The 19,008-nt window shown below is 36.0% G+C and overlaps 1 protein-coding gene across 1 annotated transcript in view; it reads right to left on the bottom strand.

Annotated features, from left to right (window-relative positions):
• Window positions 1-19,008, bottom strand: part of LOC111055964 (serine/threonine-protein phosphatase 6 regulatory subunit 3) — a 26,180-nt gene extending 7,172 nt beyond the window's left edge. The window contains exons 1-8 of the mRNA XM_039431340.1: window positions 18,867-19,008; window positions 17,906-18,058; window positions 16,702-16,879; window positions 12,207-12,480; window positions 10,684-10,839; window positions 9,361-9,539; window positions 5,359-5,472; window positions 1,323-1,330 (exon numbers count right to left, since the gene is read on the bottom strand). Of these exons, the coding sequence (XP_039287274.1) occupies window positions 1,323-1,330; window positions 5,359-5,472; window positions 9,361-9,539; window positions 10,684-10,839; window positions 12,207-12,480; window positions 16,702-16,841 (871 nt within the window). The 5' untranslated portion in view covers window positions 16,842-16,879; window positions 17,906-18,058; window positions 18,867-19,008. The remainder of the gene's footprint in view (window positions 1-1,322; window positions 1,331-5,358; window positions 5,473-9,360; window positions 9,540-10,683; window positions 10,840-12,206; window positions 12,481-16,701; window positions 16,880-17,905; window positions 18,059-18,866) is intronic.

Raw genomic sequence — 19,008 nt, 5'->3', positions numbered from 1 at the left:
CTGACATTCAATTCACTAAGGCCACTGACGCCTATTACTTGTTTTGTTGATGTCTATCTTGACATTCAATTCACTAAGGCCACCGACGCCTATTATTCATTGGATTTGACAGCTACCCTTGGCTTTACAAGTGATTTTCTGAGGCCACTGACGCCTATTAATTGTTTTGTTGATGTCTATCTTGACATTCAATTCACTAAGGCCACCGATGCCTATTAATTCATTGGATTTGACAGCTACCCTTGGCTTTACAAGTGATTTTCTGAGGCCACTGACGCCTATTAATTGTTTTGTTGATGTCTATCTTGACATTCAATTCACTAAGGCCACTGACGCCTATTAATTGTTTTGTTGATGTCTATCTTGACATTCAATTCACTAAGGCCACCGACGCTATTAATTCATTGGATTTGACAGCTACCCTTGGCTTTACAGTGATTTTCTGAGGCCACTGACGCCTATTAATTGTTTTGTTGATGTCTATCTTGACATTCAATTCACTAAGGCCACCGACGCCTATTAATTCATTGGATTTGACAGCTACCCTTGGCTTTACAAGTGATTTTCTGAGGCCACTGACGCCTATTAATTGTTTTGTTGATGTCTATCTTGACATTTAATTTACTGAAGGCCTATGCCGCCTATATTTTAATGTACTCTATTTGTTGAGCACTATCTACAGCTCATTGTCATTTGTTATTATTCCTTTTGTACTATTGATGTCTATCTTGACATTCAATTCACTGAGGCCACTGACGCCTATTAATTGCTCAATTGATGTCTATCTTGACATTCAATTTACTGAAGGCCTATGCCGCCTATATTTTAATGTACTCTATTTGTTGAGCACTATCTACAGCTCATTGTCATTTATTATTATTCCTTTGTAAATCATTGTCATTTATTATTATTCCTTTTATAAATCATTAAGATTGAACTTTGCAGCATTAACTTTTCATTTCAGCACTCAATTTATATTCGCAATTCAGGTATCATTAATATTACCTTTTCGATTATTGTCAGGCTTCAATGGTCATTAATGTCATTGACCTAATCTCATTTAAATTTGTATTTCTCTAACGTTTTATCACATGTTGTAATTTTCCCAAGATTTTTCAACTCAGTCTTCTTACAATTGTTTTTTGTATGCGGCCATCTGCCTATTATTATTTTATTATTATTAAATCTTATCTTGTTGACTCATTTAGTCTTTTATTGGCGTACTTACCACACTTCAAGCTATCAGTATTTTTATGCACAGAATTCAAAGATTTATTTGTAGGTATTAATACCAACTATCATTCACAGTCCACTGCCCTGACCTTGGATTCTGTCAGTATGTTGAATACAATTTTAGTTTTGAGTACTAAGTAGAAGAAATTTTGTTATCAATTCGGATCTTAATCTTTCTAAATTCAAAATAAATTGTTTCAAGTGTTTGTGTTTTGTTTCAATTTGGAAATTAGTGAAGAATTGGAAAGTCGCACATAACCTTTATTTGGACAATTTATTTTATGAAATTGGGATGAAAAGAAGTTTTGGACTGTAGTCTGTTTCTTTGTCCTTAAGTTGATTGTAAATGATAAATAAATAAATTGCATAGTTTACTGTATTGTATGAACTTAAGACAATGATTCCAGCGGTAATCATTGTCAAACAGCGTCAACCAATATTACATTTGGAAACAACCATCGTAATAAACTGTTATCTTTATTATCGAATTCACTATTCAATTCTGTGGAATGAAGGTAGATGGTTAATACTCTGATGGCTGGTTGTAGGTCAATTAAATTTAACCGTCATAAAATTACGTTATCAGATAGTCATCTGAGTCGTTCATAGATCAATAAAACAACATTGTAGGGATACACCAAGAGAGGTCAGCAAAATGGCAGGCCTGATAAGCAGATAGTCGTTTGTAGGCTATGAAAAAATATACATGAGCTACCAGAATAATGTACAATTAATAATCATAAAAAGATATACAGGGCCCGGCATAAAAACCTGACGATTTTTAAGGGATAATAACTAAAGTGTGTTTCGTACAATTAAATCATATAATATATCAAATTAATGATCAAATTTTGCAATTTATAGTGAATTACATAGATTACTCACAAAGTTTTTTATTTGTAGATTATGTCATCCAAATGATTTCCGTTACTTTTCACGCACTCACTTAACCTAATTCTAAAATTTGCCATTGCTCGCTCAATCATCACTTGTGGAATTGCTTCAATTTCTTGTTGAATGACTTTCTTTAGTTATGTGGATTATTGGCTGCTTAATAACGGTAATTTTGTTTTTATTCACAAATCCCGAAAAATGAAAATGTTCCTCGTCACTTGAAAGAATTAAGGCATCCTGGTGGACATTTTCGAGAATGATCTCGCAATGTGCCCAATAATTTGCATTAAGTTGTTGCACTAACATTATCTTATACTGATGGAATTTTAGGTCGGAATGAAGAATTCTTCGTACATTTCGATCAGAAATGGCTAGCACAACAGCATGTTTCGCTGCTGAACGTCGTGGAGACCGTGTAACAGCTACTCGGGCGTTTTTCAGGCGTTCTCACTGTTTGTTTTCGTCATGTTGGTTTCGTTTTTAAAGCGGACAACGTGTTCCTGAAATTCTTCACCCACAACAAGATCGTATTCCTACTGGGAACTGTCGAACTGGGAGCTTGTCGATTTGAATTAATGAAATGTTTGCGACATCAACACTGTGTTAAAATAACTGAGTCATTATTTTAAAAATAAGCTTCAATCACAATCGTTTGATGTTCAATTGACCACGACATACTGGCTATTCAAATTAAAAAAAAAAACAACTTATTGTCGCTTCAATCCAACTTCATTTCAAATCCAGCTTCATTTTAAAACAGCTGTGCTTAGTGAGAGAAGATGTGTGTATTTTTGGATTCCAAATTTTATAAAATAACTTGATTAATTCAATATGAAGTGATAATTAAGTGTTATATTTAAATATAGTTTGGTGTTTTAATTTCTATAAATTCAAAATGTTTAGCTTGTATACATTTTTGGACGAAAATTGAACTTGAACGTTTTACAGTAGAAACATAACCTATTTTTTGAACATTTTATTAATTTATCAAAATTTGGGAATGGAATAGATTTGGGCCAAGCCTGTTGTACCTTTCTATATGATTTGTGATTCTGTCCACGAATAAATAAATAATGTTTTTCAAATGGGAAGGTGGTCATGTGATACAACATTTCGATACAGAATTCCAAAGAAAAATTAATGGCAAAGCCCTCAAATCGATATCTCAAACTGTTTGGATGTTCTCAACATTTGAAGGTACTAATAAATGATACAAAAATAAAATGAATGAGTACGGTACCTATACATTGAATAATCAAGTGTTAAACTGCGTTTACACCAAGTTAATAACAAAATGTTAATGGTTGCGTTCAAAGCCACTGATCGGTGAGTGAACGTGGCTCTGAACGAAGCACTGTTTGGTCGTTGAACGATGCATAGACTCACATGCAGCGCTAGTATACTTGGAATTGAAATCGGCCATTGTGGGGACAACCTGGAAGATTATTACATACTAAAGATCTTGAAGATTTTTGTAATCTATGATATTACAAAAATATAGATATTATATAATATCTCGCGCTAAAATACCTCAATGGTAGCCTTTAATTTCAAGTAAGAGCTAGCATTGGGAAGGCATAGACATTGTGGGTTTATACCTCTTCAAGGTCTTTGGTCTAACTGATAAGAAAAAAACGTCAAATCCGGTTCGTTCACTGATCAGCTCATCATACTTTTCTACCGATGGAAAAGAACGTAAACAGAGTAGCTGAACGTTGTTTACAAAGACTCCATTATTATTTATTTGGGAGCAGAGAAATACATTATTACATAAATTCAATAACATATAAAATATCTTACAAAGCATTCAAAACAACTCCATTCACTTGTTGGTTTTCCATTTTAATTGATTATACAATTAAATAGGTTAGGTTCTTGTTTTGTTTACAAAAATATAAGCAGCAGAGAAAACATCTGTCAGTCATGACTCATGAGCAACCGTTCAGCCACAGAATAGATACAGAATGGAAGGTATCAATCTAACCAAGACTTGAGTGCACCAAGACCACGACACGTGACTGCATCATCTTGTTAGAAATTAAAATTACTGCTATATTACAATGCTAAATTTTCTTTCAAGATGGCGGATTTTGGGGTCAGGATACTAGCCGAGTTTCTATTCTGTGATCACTAATCTGTGATCAGGTTTTTTACTGAATGTAAAAAAACACGATGGAATTGATCAGTGGCTTTGAACGAAACAATAACTTAATCCTTATAGATTCTATAAGATTGAACATATCTTATCATACACATGATGAACATATGTGTTTGTCAAGTTCCGTTTAATCTAATAGAATCTATAGACTAAGGATAAGTTAACACTTTGTTAATAGCTTTGGTGTAAACCCAGCTTAAAGCAGTGAACACTGATAGTAGCTTCTACTCACATTTCAACACTTTGAATAACAAAATTGTCATGGCAACTGCTATCACAAGAAGTAGTATTAATTACTTGTATGGACAGACGTTAACGAAAGCTAGTTAATATAGAACTTATAAATTAATGTTGTGCATTATTCAGCTGAAATCATGTGCCGGCCTCGGCGCATAAAGTCTGTTTGCCAGTCAGTCTGTGACAACTGCCAAATAATAGCATTAGCTTCTTTAAATGAATAGAAAAATTACAGAAGTAGCATGCAAATAACTCCAGCTGACTGATAAATGATAAACCAAAACAATTTTTTCTATTCACTTTCAATGTTATTTTTATATCCTAAAAAAGGACGAAGGAATGAGTCAATTTTGTTGTCCAACGAACTTGGCATGTAAAAAGGTTCAATGAATTCGTGTTCAAAATTTGAAGCTGATTGATCAATTTTCTCTACTGTTCTTGTCGAACATAGTACAAACAGACAGAAAACGTCTTCTGGCTCTACTAAGTCAAAAGTGAGACCTTCGCTAACGCTCGTTCAATAAATGAATTAACAATAACATGGATATAGAAAAAATATTTGTGATAATCTGTTTATAGCTAGTCTCTGCTAAGGAAGATTCATAAGTTAGACATTGCAGTAAAAAAACTGCTGGAATATTATAATATTACATGTACACTAGTTGATTTTGTTCCATAAACCACTTTACAACTGTTGACAATCTTGCATTTTTTCTAACAAAACCCAATTAAATCATGACAAATTTAGATGAACACGAAATGACGTGTTTTCAGAACTACATTTCAACTTAGGAAATTCATGGACATTTTTTGGTAGTTGTAAAGATTGTAGTTACCTTGAGTTGGCTGGCTCGAGGAGAGTTAAAAGCACCGTAATTCCTCCAACAATACTACTTTCACACTTTTCACCTTTAAGTATCAAATCTAATAGTTTAACGACAGTCTTTGGCCTGGAATGAAAGAAAATTGATTACATTTTGGTATACAATTTATAGTTTTGGCTTAATAGCTTCTATCACAAAATAAAATAAATTCTTTATAAAAAATTAATGCAATTATTGAAATGTGATTTGAAAAAGTAATATGAGTCTGAAAGTAGAAGAGCAATTCAAAAACTAGAACAATGGCTGGCCTCAAATATGTTGGTACTGAATTACAATAAGACTATGCAGATTCCATTCAGGACGGTCGGGAGGCAGTATTGGATACGAGAGATGGTAACATAGGTTCAGCAAACGAGGCAAAGGTACTTGGAGTAGTGCTGGACTCTGAACTCTCCTGGCAACCTAATTTAGACCAGCTAAAAAGCAAATTCAACTCGGCAGTATTTGTTCTTAGAACCTTGAAGAAATGCTAGAGACAGGAACGCTTATTATTTTGCTGTGTTCTATTCTCTCCTTCCATACGGTGTTGTATTTTGGGACAATTCAACTCATGCAATACCTTATATTTAGGATTCTAAAGTGGGCAGTTAGAGTGATGGTGGGTGAATCTATTAGAGCAAGTTGTAGAGATTATTTCAGAGTTAAAGATTCTCCCACTACCAGGTGTATATATTTTGGAGCCTCTTTGTTTTATTGAGAAGACTAAAAATAGGTTCAATACAGGAGAGATGTTCCACTCATACAATAACAGATATAGACAAAACCTCAGAGACGACATTCATCGAACTAGTATGTATAAGAGGGGGGTAGAGAGTGCAGGAATTCGGCTTTATAATTCATTGCCAACACGTGTTAAGGCTCTCACAGGTGAGAAAATTAGAATTAAGGTGAGGGAGGAGTTGTTACATGGTTGTCCTTATTCCAGTGAAGAATTCTTTTTGCATTATGAAATGCAAAGATTGACTTGTAGATTTCAACCTGGAGTGGAGGCATTTTGTTGGTGCGGCCAAGGAACTTACAAGCTTATAATACTTCAAACTGGGTTGTTAATGGGTTGACTTAGAATATAATTGACGAATCCGTATACCTCTTTCATAGGTGGTCAGTGGGATGAAAAATGAAAAAAAAATTAATGTAATCATTGAAATGTGATTGAAGCAAGGAATTCATGTAGAATATTATAATTAAAGTAAACATGGAGAATCAAACAGGGTGTTGGAGCCATAGACCCGGAGAGACTAGGAGCTATAGTAGGATGTCCTAATGATTGATCCACCTGGAGTGGAGGCATTTTGTTGGTGCGGCCAAGGAACGTACAGGGGTCTTTCTAAGAGAGTTAGAGGGTCTAGGTTAGAGGGTCTTTCTAAATGATGGACCCATTTTCAAAAATTGGTATTTATTAAAGTGAAAATGCAAAATGGACAACCTTTATACCATTGAAAAAAAGAAAGTTTCAAAGTTTTTTTTTAATACCTTACAAGTGTTCAATGTGGCCTCCGGCTGCTGCACGGCAAACATCTACGCGGTAGCCAAACTCGTCCCACACGGGGGAAAGCGTATCTGGTGTTATTGAGCGCACGGCAGCAGTGATAAGGTTCCGCAGATCGTGCAGCAGCCAGAGACCATATTGAACACTTGTAAGGTATTAAAAAAAACTTTGAAACTTTCTCTTTCCTTTGGTATAAAGGTTGTCCATTTTGCATGTTTACTTTAATAAATACCAATTTTTGAAAATGGGCCCATCATTTAAAAAGATCCTCGCTTTCTCGCGTGTGGGACGAGTTTGGCTACCACGTAGATGTTTGCCGTGCAGCAGTCGGAGGCCACATTGAACACTTGTAAGGTATTAAAAAAACTTTGAAACTTTCGACTGAGTCATTTTCAATATTGTAGAACCGTTCCATAATTGAATAAAAACACACATATGTTGTCAAATTCTACACAGTTTTATTCGGTACACGACCATGGTTTCGTGACCACACCGGTCACATTTTCAAGTTGAAGCCGGATGCCATATTGAACACTTGTAAGGTAATAGAAAAAACTTTGAATCTTTCTCTTTCCATTGGTATAAAGGTTGTCCATTTTGCATGTTTACTTTAATAAATACCAATTTTTGAAAATGGGTCCATCATTTAGAAAGACCCTGTACTTCAAACTGGGTTATCAATGATAGTTAATGGTAATAAACAATAAAATTTTCGAGAATCTCCAAAGGACTGAGATAAAATGAAATAACTACAGTCCGGGTCCTGTAGGCCTATGTTTGCCTATCGGCGGAGGGCCGCTAGACTACAATACTACCCGTTCAAAAGCATCGAACATTTCCGAAAATGTATCTATCCATAAGCAACAGATGCTCTTTTGTATCTTCTCAAAAGCAACGTGTTGCATCCGAAAAGATACACAAGGAGCTTTCTGGAGTTACGTCCTTTTAGCACAACACAACCTATCAGCTGACATTCGTTCAACAAGCTCTTTCCATTGTTGGTGATACGTTGCAACTCTCTCATTCATGAAGAATCTGTGTGTAGGGAGTTTCCTTCAAGGAAGCTCTGTAGGGAGCTTTCTCCATCTAGGGTCTCTGAAGCCTGATGTTTTTGTAAAGTCGTGAATATTACCCCGCGAACCACACCTTGTCTATAGTACTATCGTACTTTGCCTATAGTACATTGCCTAGTACTATCTTTAATACCATATATTGTACATTTCATGTTTTTCAGTCAAAAATAAAAACATATTCTATTCTATATGCCGTTTCAAAGTCACGGAGGCAAGCTACGGGACGCGTACTGTAGATGGCCCTGATAGTAGGTAAGAATGGAGAATCAAACGACAATCTCGAACAAAGCAGTGCTTAGGAATAGAGAGCCCACACATTGGCCCATATGAATAAAACCAGAGCAAATGCTCATGAGCAAGAGCATGGAGCATAAGGTTTTGCTCATGAGCAAAAGGTAGAAGCAAGAGCATTTGCTCATTTTTTTATGAATAAGCTTTACCTTATACTCTTACCGTATGCTCCTAAACTCTGGAGCAAATGCTCACGTATTTTAAAGATTTTTCATCAGCTGATTCGCTTTTGTAGCCTTAGTTTGTTTTTATATATAGCTCACGGAAGCGCTAAATATGCAAGTGGGGGGCACCGCTTGTGTTTTCGTCGTCTGCTCTGTTTTCTGTTTATGAATAGTTTTCTATTTTAGGTTAGTTGAGTTTGGAATTTTTAAATAATAGCGTGAAAAAATGTCATCTCTATAATAATCCTCAGCATATTCTTATAATATCAATAACCTTCTTATAATTATCTACACTCTAATCTTCTTAAATGCATATTTCCTATTTTGTGATGGCTATCTTTATAACAGGTACGGTAGCTATATTTTGTATTTATTCTTTTGTAGGAATAATAGTGATATATATCATGGTTGAATCTAAAAAGAGTTCTATAGTTCTCAACTATTGGTTGTGATCGTATCTGGTATAGTTTCCTCTTCATCATACGGATTAGTTGAGCCATTTTACTATGCTGCTCTAGACTAGACTCACCTTTTTTGAAGCATTTGCTTCAAAAGTTGAGCAAATGCTCTAGTTTATTCATACAATTTTGAGTATAAGCTTTTACTTTGAGCAAATGCTTAAACTATTTTTTTGATGAGCATGAGCAAAAGGTTTTGCTCACGTTTATTCATAGAAAATGAAGCAAATGCTCCATATTTTAGAAGTATAAGCAAATGCTCAACTTTATTCATATGGCCCAAAGTGGGCTTAGCTTGCTCATATCTGTGCTTAGATTCATTCTGCCGTCCCTTATGGGAGAGAATGTACTCCGAGTACTCGCACATACTCACAAACTACTATTCTATTCTCGTTTGTCTTTTATTTTCGCACTACAATATTTATTCTCGCTGACTAATATCTATAGAATTTAGAGCATAAATTGCAGAGTATACTCACGATTCAATAGTTTTTAGTATAACATTGGATTCGGACTTTGAGTCGGCGTTGAGCAGGGCGTCACGTGACCCGAGCACAATGTCCTGTAGCAGCTGAGAGGCACTCGAGTGCCGGTCGCTGTCCACGGCCGGATCCAACAGCTCAACCACCAGGTCGATCAGCTGTTGCTTGTCCAGCCACTAAAACACAAATCGAGATGACAAAATAATTAATTGTTTGATGGATAACTAATTTAGTATAAGATAGAGGGGAAGGATGGGCGGAGTGAGGAGGGAGGTGAAAGCAGTTCAACCACCTGATTCGATCAGCTGTTGCTTGTCCAGCCACTGCAACACAAAGTAAAGTTACAATCTAGCTACAAATTGGCTTATGCTATTCATTTAGGAAGGGGAGACTGAAAAAGAAGAAGAGGGGGCAGAATATGATGAATGAGGAAAGAAAAGAGATGGAGAAGAGAAGAACAGTAGAAGTTGAGATGATAAGATGAGGAGATGATATGAAGAAGATGAGAAGGTGATTAGGAGGAGAAGAAGAAGAAGAGGAGGAGGAAAAGGAAGAAGAATCAGACGAGTTCAGAAGAGAAAAAAAAACAGAAGTAGAAAAGATAAGAACAAGAAGGAGGAGATGATAAGAAGAATAAGAACCGGAAAGAAGTACATGAAAATAAGAATATGAAGGAAAGAAAATGGGAAGAATAAGTAGATGACAAGAAAAGGGGGAGATGATTATAGAAGGAAGGAGAAAGCAAGTAGAGTAATAACAGGAATAGGAAGAAGAGAAGAGAAGTGAGGAGAATATGAAGATAGAAGAAAAATGAGGAGGCGAAGAACGGAGAATAAGAAATAAAAAATGAAGATGAGGAAGTATAAGAGCGGGGAAGAAGAGGAGGGTGATGAGGATGAACACCCAACATTTGTTAAATATATAGATTTTCATTCATCTAGTGTTTTTTTCATGTTATTTTTATTTGCACTTGAAAATGGCTCGAGAGAGTTGAAACTAGTTGTTATTGATAACATAAAAAGGCTACTTTATTACTTTTATAGTGTTTCAGTGTTCTACATCTATCTATGAAGTGTTTTTTCGGGCGTTTCCAAACGAGTCGGCAGGACACGAAGCTCTCGATTGGCTGATTGGGTTGACGTTAGACAATCAGCCAATCGGAATCACATTTCCTGCCGAATCGTCTAAAAACGCCTGAAACAACGCTTCGTTTCGCTCTGGAACAACGCCTCGTGTCGCCCTCAAGCAGTAAAATCTACCTAAAGCAGTAAAATAATAGTTTGTAATTGGAAATGGCAACTAACATCGATGATTTCGAACCCGCATCTCCTCGTCCTCAACCTGGGTGGCCAGCTTGAGGGTGAGGTCCATGACGGCCAGCGTGCCCAGGTGCTTCATCAGCAGCGGAATGCACGTCTCCTTGTTCCTCAAGAAGTCCAGCAGCTTCAGGCACGTCAGTTGGTACGAGTACCAGTTCTGCAACAAATCATTCACTCATCTATTAGCAAACTGAAGTACGTAAAGGTTAATATGCTGACACGTATTTGAAAGTACAATATTGAAATTGAAATTTACAAAATATAGAAGTAAAGGTGAATAAGTTATCATCATAGACATAGACACCAGTGTTATCGGGCACATTGAATAGCCGGTCCCGGCTGAAGTATGACCCTTAAATTATATATTCAGGCGAGGTGAGAACTAACCGCAAGGGACTCACCACCAACAAAAAGCCATACAACTTTACTATGAACATAGACAATTAGCCAAATAATGAAGATCTCTTCTCTATGGTTCTCTATTGAATGTGGATAAGAGATATGATAGATTATTATCATCATTAGGAAATATCAACAATCTGGAAGAATTTAATCACAGCTATCTACTTTATAAGGCGATGGAAAAAACGTGGCAACAGTGCCGTCCTACCATTTCCAACGACGTTATAACGGATGGCATCCATTTCATCTACATTCCAGTTCATTTAAATCAGCTGTTTGGTCAAAGCTTTCATTCTTTACATTCATTTTTCAGAATAATAAAATTTCGAATAATACCATAGTAATGATGCATAGATAAACTGAAATCTAGAAAAACTGGGACCCTCCCATTATAACGTGACTACTATAGAAGGCAGCAGAAAAAGAGAAAAAGAAGCATGGTAATAATGTAGTTGTATCATTTCGACAGTCTTTATAATGAGACTACTATAAAAGGCTCTGGGAAAAGTAAGATGGTAACTATTCCGTCCAATAATTTTTACAGACTTTATAACGAGACTACTTTACTATGGCGGCGGTAAATAAAACAAGACAACAATGCCTTACTATCATTTCCACCAACTTAACGTTAATCTCACTATAGAAAATAGGACAAACTGGTAGTTCACAGAAATAACTATAGTCAAGACCAAGTTATAATGGCAGTGTTTTATTAGCAATGGTATTGCTATCCTTGTCTATCATTCAACAAAGCTGATAGAGCTATCTCTTTCTCGCTTTGCTCTGTTGCCAGATCGTCTTTTAACAATGTAGAATTATAATTAATTAACAAAATATTTCATCTTAATTATGAAAATTTATTATGAAATTATTTAAAAATATAATTTCTTGCTTAATAAAATATAATTGATTATTTTAAACGAGAATGAACAGTTGATATTTTATCAATAAACCTGTATCAGCTACCGTCTATAGAAGACATTGACAAGACAGAGGATCGGCAACGTTGTTCTACTATCTTTCTCCACTGCCATTATAACCACTATAGTTCCCACCCTGCTCCTGCCGCCCGTTTGATAAAAAAAACTCGCAGTTCACAAAAAAGAACTACTAGTTCCTTACTTGCTCCTGGCGCCGGGTGAGGAACATGCCCATCGTTCGACTGAAGAACGAGGCGAGCAACGGATTGAGCGGCGGCTCACTCTCGAGGAACGAGTAGAGCTTGAGCAACAGCTGTTCGTCACCCATCAGCTTCTCGCTGAGATGCGGGATGTCGGTGGTGAGCAGTTCGCAGGCCATGTTCGCGTGCTTGTAGCGTTCGCGTTCGTCCAGATCGGCGCTCGGTTCGGTCGTGATGTACGTCACCAGCTCCTCAAGAATGTCCGGCCGTGTGAGGCTGCCAAAACAAAATAAATAGATGGAATTAATTGGCATTCAACATCACAGTCAGGGTTTTTTTTGGAAATTTTGCATTTCAAGGATAATATAAAAGGAAAAGGAGCCTCCTTCATACGCCAATATTACCGTAAAAATCAGACTATAGAATTATTCATCATAAATCAGCTGTCTAGTGGACTATAATACTACCCGTTCAAAAACATCTAACATATTGAAAATTGTATCTTTCCATCAACGTTGTAGACAGTTGCAGCCAGACCTGATAACAGCGCTCACACTCACATTCCGGGACGACACGTCACGGTACGATATAGGACAGAAAGCTCTATGTTTATTTAGGATTTTTTCTAGACATTTCTAATTGATAAATTATTTATTAATTCTTGAGAAAACATACAACAGGTCAATGTAACTCACTGAGCGCGAGGTCTACTGTTCACAGAACTACTAGTTATTTTAGTAAATTATCTGACTTTGTCCATAGACCTGAGGGTTTCTTCACACTACGTTGAAATACGTCCAATCTCTCAATGTAAGCATTCTGGGGAAATTCTGTTGAGTCAATTCAGATTTTCAGATTACAAAAATGGGCTGTAAACCTAGCGCCGCAGTGCAGGATGGTTTCTCACAGCTTGGCGTTGTTGTCATTTGAGATGGGTGTCTGGCTTGGAAGTGTTTCGGCCGCATTGCAGGATGACTGTTAACGGTTGCCGGAAGATCAACAGCTGGGTTTTTTTCGTTATTTTTCGTGATAGATAAATTCTGATTGCAGATTCGTTCTCAGCGACCCCAAGTTTAGCCTGAAGGCTCAGAATGTCAACAATGTTTTTAAATAATTAAAAATCATCATGAAAAGTAATTAATATGGTAGTACACCACGTTTCTGGAAACTTTTTACTGGTGACTGGAGTTATTATTGACACACAAAAATCAAAATAATCGTGAGAAAGAAAACTGCTGATGAACGCGAATAAGACCGTCACTCCATTGTTCTATTGTCTCGGCTGCTTGGCTGAGCCTGGCTGGAGGGATCAAATAACCGACTGGTTTGATCTTTCGTCTGTCCGCTAGGCGGAACTACGCCGACTATTGCTGGGTGGAAGATGTTAACCTAGCGCCGCAGTGCAGGATGGTTTCTTACAGCTTGGCGTTGTTGTCATTCGAGATGGGTGTCTGGCTTGGAAGTGTTTCGGCCGCATTGCAGGATGACTGTTAACGGTTGCCGGAAGATCAACAGCTGGATTTTTTGCGTTATTTTTCATGATAGAGAAATTCTGATTGCAGATTCGTTCTCAGCAACCCCAAGTTTAACCTAAAGGCTCAGAATGTCAACAATGTTTTTAAATAATTAAAAATCATCATGAAAAGTCACTAATATGGTAGTACACCACGTTTCTGGTAACTTTTTACTGGTGACTGGAGTTATTATTGACACACAAAAATCAAAATAATCGTGAGAAAGAAAACTGCTGATGAACGCGAATAAGACTGCCACTCCATTGTTCCATTGTCTCGGCTGCTTGGCTGAGCCTGGATGGAGGAATCAAATAACCGACTGGTTTGATCTTTCGTCTGTCCACCAGGCGGAACTACGCCGACCATTGCTGGGTGGAAGATGTTACTGCGGCCGCTCGCATTCCCACCAACGCTGCTATTATTTGCTGTCTCAGCGCCTAGTCCGATTCAGCCAAGCAACCAGCCTGCACTGCGGATCTAGGTTTACTGCGGCCGCTCGCATTCCCACCAACGCTGCTATTATTTGCTGTCTCAGCGCCTAGTCCGAGTCAGACAAGCATCCAGCCTGCACTGCGGAGCTAGGTTAAGGGTGATGATGGGTGAGACAATGAGGGCAAGCTGCCGTCCATATTTCAAAACTATAGAAAAACTACCACTTCCAAGCCTTTTCATGTTAGAAGGTATTTGTCTCATTAAAAAGAACGAAAATAATATGATTAGAGGGGCTTCGATACGTTCTTATGACACACTGAGACGTCACCATCTCAAAGATGAACAGCATAGAACCACACTATATGCTAAGGGGGTTGAAAGTTAAGGTATTAATCTTTATAATGCCTTACCTGATAACATGAAGGGGCTGGAGTCGAAAAGATTCAAAATGGAAATGAAGAGGGAGCTGGTAAAGCATTGCTCCTATTCCATTTCCGAATTCTACGATCACTTTGCCGGCACCAGAGAATCGACTTCAACTCTAACGACTCGTTAATTCGTTAAATTAGGAAACTAAATTTCAGTGAAAAATTGACAAATTCTTATACCCCTTTCACAGGAGGTCACAGGATGAAATGAACTAGACAAAAAAAAAACTAAAAACTAAACTTAACTTTGTTAAATACAAGTTACGAATGTGAACTGGACAGATTCATAGCTTGGATTTAACATTGGGAGATAGGACATATTATTTCAACCTAGCTAAGTGTGAATAGACCCTTATACCTATGGCCAAAGTCAGATAATATCCGATGATGGCAATTTAGTGAATAGTTTGGTAAATATAATTTTATCGTCATTTAACATCACAGTTATGGAAAAAGAGAGTACATGAGTTGAGAAATATAGGTTGAATAAATAGAATTTACTGTCAACATCACATTTATGGACAGTCAGATAATACACAATGAAGGGAATTTAGAGAAGAGATTAGCAATTTACTCATGACATAATAAATATATACTACTGCGAATTGGAGAGGACACGTGAGTATGAATCTAGGGAAATCTATATATATAAAAATGAATGTCTGTTTGTTTGTTAGTTTGTTCCCTATAGACTCGAAAACTACTTGACAGAACGGCATGAAACTTTGGGAATATGTTGTGTGAATATCTGGGATGGTTTCTGACCAGAAATTTTAATAGGGTGGCTAATAATAATTATATAATAATCCATTTTACAGATCTATGTTTTCGAAATTGTCGGCCAAGCGGCTAAAGTAGAACGGGAAGATCATCATGATTCAAGATCATGTTGTGATAATATGATTTAGTCTCATCTTAACTTACCAGCTGTAATAAACACGTCACTCTGTGGTAAAATTTATTAGGTAGCCTACTGGTATTAAAACGGTAGTTTTAAGCACATAGGAGGTCCGTATTGAAATGTAAATGAAAATATTGATTGTCAGATAAATTTCATGATTCATCAAATAAAGTCAGGTGTGACATGAGATACATTGACTTTTTGGTGGTACGAAGTTTGCCGGGTAAGCTAAAGTGCGAGATAAATTACTTTTAACACGGCTCTTTCTCGAAGACGGAGAGGTCCGATGCTCTATCCTCCACTAATCACTCCCACTACCTAGCAGCATTCTCCTTCTTTTGTGGCTGAGTGAGAGAGCTTTGTAACGCGACGCGGCAACACTCCCCTCCATCTATTTCTGGCAATGTTCCAAGAAGTTTACTGGTCAGCAGGTATATTGGTTTGTGTATGTTACAGAGATGTTTTCATCACAGGAACATGAAGCAAAATGACACGGCGCATCCAATTGTGCGCAGGATGTCCGTCTGTGTCTACGCTACAAACTGTGGAGGGAGAAATGGGTTTCTCCTCTTCATGTTAAAAGTAATTTATCTCGCACTTTAGTAATTAATATTTTATAAGAATTGTGAAATAAATTGGGAAAAAGTGGCGAAATCAATTTTATGTGTTATTGGGTTTGTCTAAATTTGGGAAAGGAATGGTAACTTCAAAGTTTCGCTTGTTTTTCCTCTCCAAATATAATTTTGATATTTGCATGCTGTATAAATGAATGTAGAAAATAGGAGCTATATTGAATATCAATAAAGTTATAGTTATTTAGACGCCCAATTCTGTTTACTTATCTGTTAGTAGATGTTACAAGACGTCTATTTCTTCCAGAGAATTTTTCAATTCTAATAATGTGATTGCATATTGTATCCAAATTGGAAAGCTTTAAAAAATGTTACCAGTAAAAAGTATCCAAACGCCTGTTGTACAGCCCGTGAAAGATCTCAGCAACGTATAATTTAATAATTTTATTTGAAGTTTTAAATAGTAAACTTGAATGTTTTTTAATAAGGAAATCCATGAAAAGAAGAAACTCATCAAATAAAAAGGATAATAGAGGAAATGGCATAAATGTCCGAAACATGTTGTGATAAAATATTTCAAAAAAAGGGTACTGAGATTTTTCTTTTTCTTTATATTTATTTATAATAGAGGAAATATGACTCAAACTTACAAATCAATCAACTTTTTGTTGAGCGATTTCAACTCCTGGATAAGGCTTTCCTCATTGAAGAGCTCTTCGAGTGTGAGATCCTCTTTGAGAAGTATGGTCTCAATATGCGGGGACGAAGCATGGTTATTGGCCCAATACATGATTATTTAGGTCCCACTTATCAGGTCATCAAATTTATCTGTGAATCAAACATAGAAATCAAATTTTTCATTGAGAAATTGGAATTAAACTGTCTCTCCAAAAACCAATGTTATAATAAAAAAGTTTATTATAAACTTTCATTATTTCTAAAATGCTTTTTACTGCTTTAAAAATCAACATGAATAGCCTATAGTTGAAGAAAATGTTATGAATATCTTTATATATAAAAGCGAAATGGAACTCACTCACTCACTCGCAGAACTAAAAATCTACCGGACCAAAAACGTTCAAATTTGGTAGTTATGTTCAGTTGGCCTTTGAGAGGCGCACTAAGAAATCTTTTGGCAATATTTTAACTACGGTATAAGGGTCGTTTTAAAGGATTTAAAGTATGTCTTTTAGCATGTATATTCTTCTTATTTTCTTAATTATAATTGAAAAATGTCCATACCATATGTTAATATAGAACTATAATCTAGAGAGAGTACCTCTTCGAAACAGTTGTTAACTGGTAACTAAATTAATAATTTTGTCAGGTTGGCATTAAGTTGAGTTGACTTTGTTAGGTTGGCACCAAGTTGAAGATTGAAATGCATTTATCGCCGAAAAATTGATTGGGCACTGCTACTTCAATCAGAGCTATTCCTGGGAATATTATATTACTAGCCGTCAGGCTCGCTTCGCTCGCCATATCCGTTTAGCCAGACGTTTAGTCTGGACTCCCGACTGGATCGTCCTAACATATGATAAAAATGCTCAAATTAAAAATGCAGGCGAGCGAAGCGAGATGAAACGATCCAGTCGGGGTCCAGGGGGCGGAGCCCCCTGGCTACACGGATATGGCGAGCGAAGAGAGCCTGACGGCTAGTCCTAATAATAAAACTAGCCATTGACTAATCATTACTAATATGAATAGTCATTAAAACAAACCAATCGTTTTAATTTCTTGAATTGTTACAACAGTTGAGTAAATCTAAAATTAAAATCTTTGCAGTAACTTAAATCACATAGTTCTTAGTTAGTTCTTAAACTAAAGACAATGTATAATTATAATAACAGTTACCTCATAGAATCCTTATGGAGATAATATCAAGTAGTAACAATAGACGTTAAGCATTACAGAAAGTAAACTCGAAACAAAATTTCTCACTCCAATAATGTTAAAGAGTAGATTTTTATGCAATCTGGTGTTTAGTCAAGGCTATGAAAATTGATCCTGAAACAGAAAATGATACAAAATTATATTGGCTTATCTGTAAACTTTTTGAATGACAAAAACAATAATTTTAATAAAGGGAGAAGTTTGTTTTTATAATAAGGTAGGCCTACCTGTTACAATATCCAACTGAAGACAATTCTAACCTAAATTCAAAAGAAAATATATTTTACTTTTGAGTGATTTGTTACTAAAATTACCGGTAGTAGCAAAGCCACAAATTTGAAAAAGAAAAACGAAAGCATTATAAAAATATTCCAAGTTTTTGTTTTCAAATTTTCTCCCCAGTTACCATTGTGCAATAAGCACAACTGCAGTCGTTTATCAAGAAAAACTACAATGCATTCTATAAATAATTTAGGTTAAATTCAACTGTCAGAAAATTTATAACTGGTTTTACAGAAATCGTCAAGTAATAATTATAGATATATTAAAAAGAAAATGAGATCTAATGAAAAAGGATTTATAAATCGGCATCAACTCTATGCAAAATAATGAGAAAACAGACAATGAGATTGAATGGGAATAAGTGCTCTGATTAATTACAAATATTTTATCAGAACTAAAATGTTGAATGGAAAAATACAACAGAAGACTTTTTTTAAAAAAAGAAATTCAAATAGGTTTTAAACTCCAATCAAATAAGGTTATACCCTTCACAATATCGTAGGATGTCATCTTGACTAGTGAAACTCTGTTCAATTATGCGTCACACAAGCGTGTAATTAAAGAATTTATAAAAATAATGGTGTATGTAAATGTAAAATAATACAAATAATAAGCAATAGAAATAAAAATAGATTCTTACAACACAATGGCGAAGTTTGCTACGGGTTTTATGTTCATTTACTACTTTGGACTTGCGACTTGGACACTTGGGCAGCTTTGTGCTTTGCTTTGCTTGGTGGACTGAACCCACTGCCTTCTGTATTCAATGTTCTAATGAGGTG

The sequence above is a fragment of the Nilaparvata lugens genome, chromosome 6 (assembly GCF_014356525.2).
Source record: "Nilaparvata lugens isolate BPH chromosome 6, ASM1435652v1, whole genome shotgun sequence".
Taxonomy (NCBI): domain Eukaryota; kingdom Metazoa; phylum Arthropoda; class Insecta; order Hemiptera; family Delphacidae; genus Nilaparvata; species Nilaparvata lugens.
The sequence above is the reverse complement of the archived record's forward strand: the minus strand, read 5'-3'. Positions and strand labels throughout refer to the sequence as shown.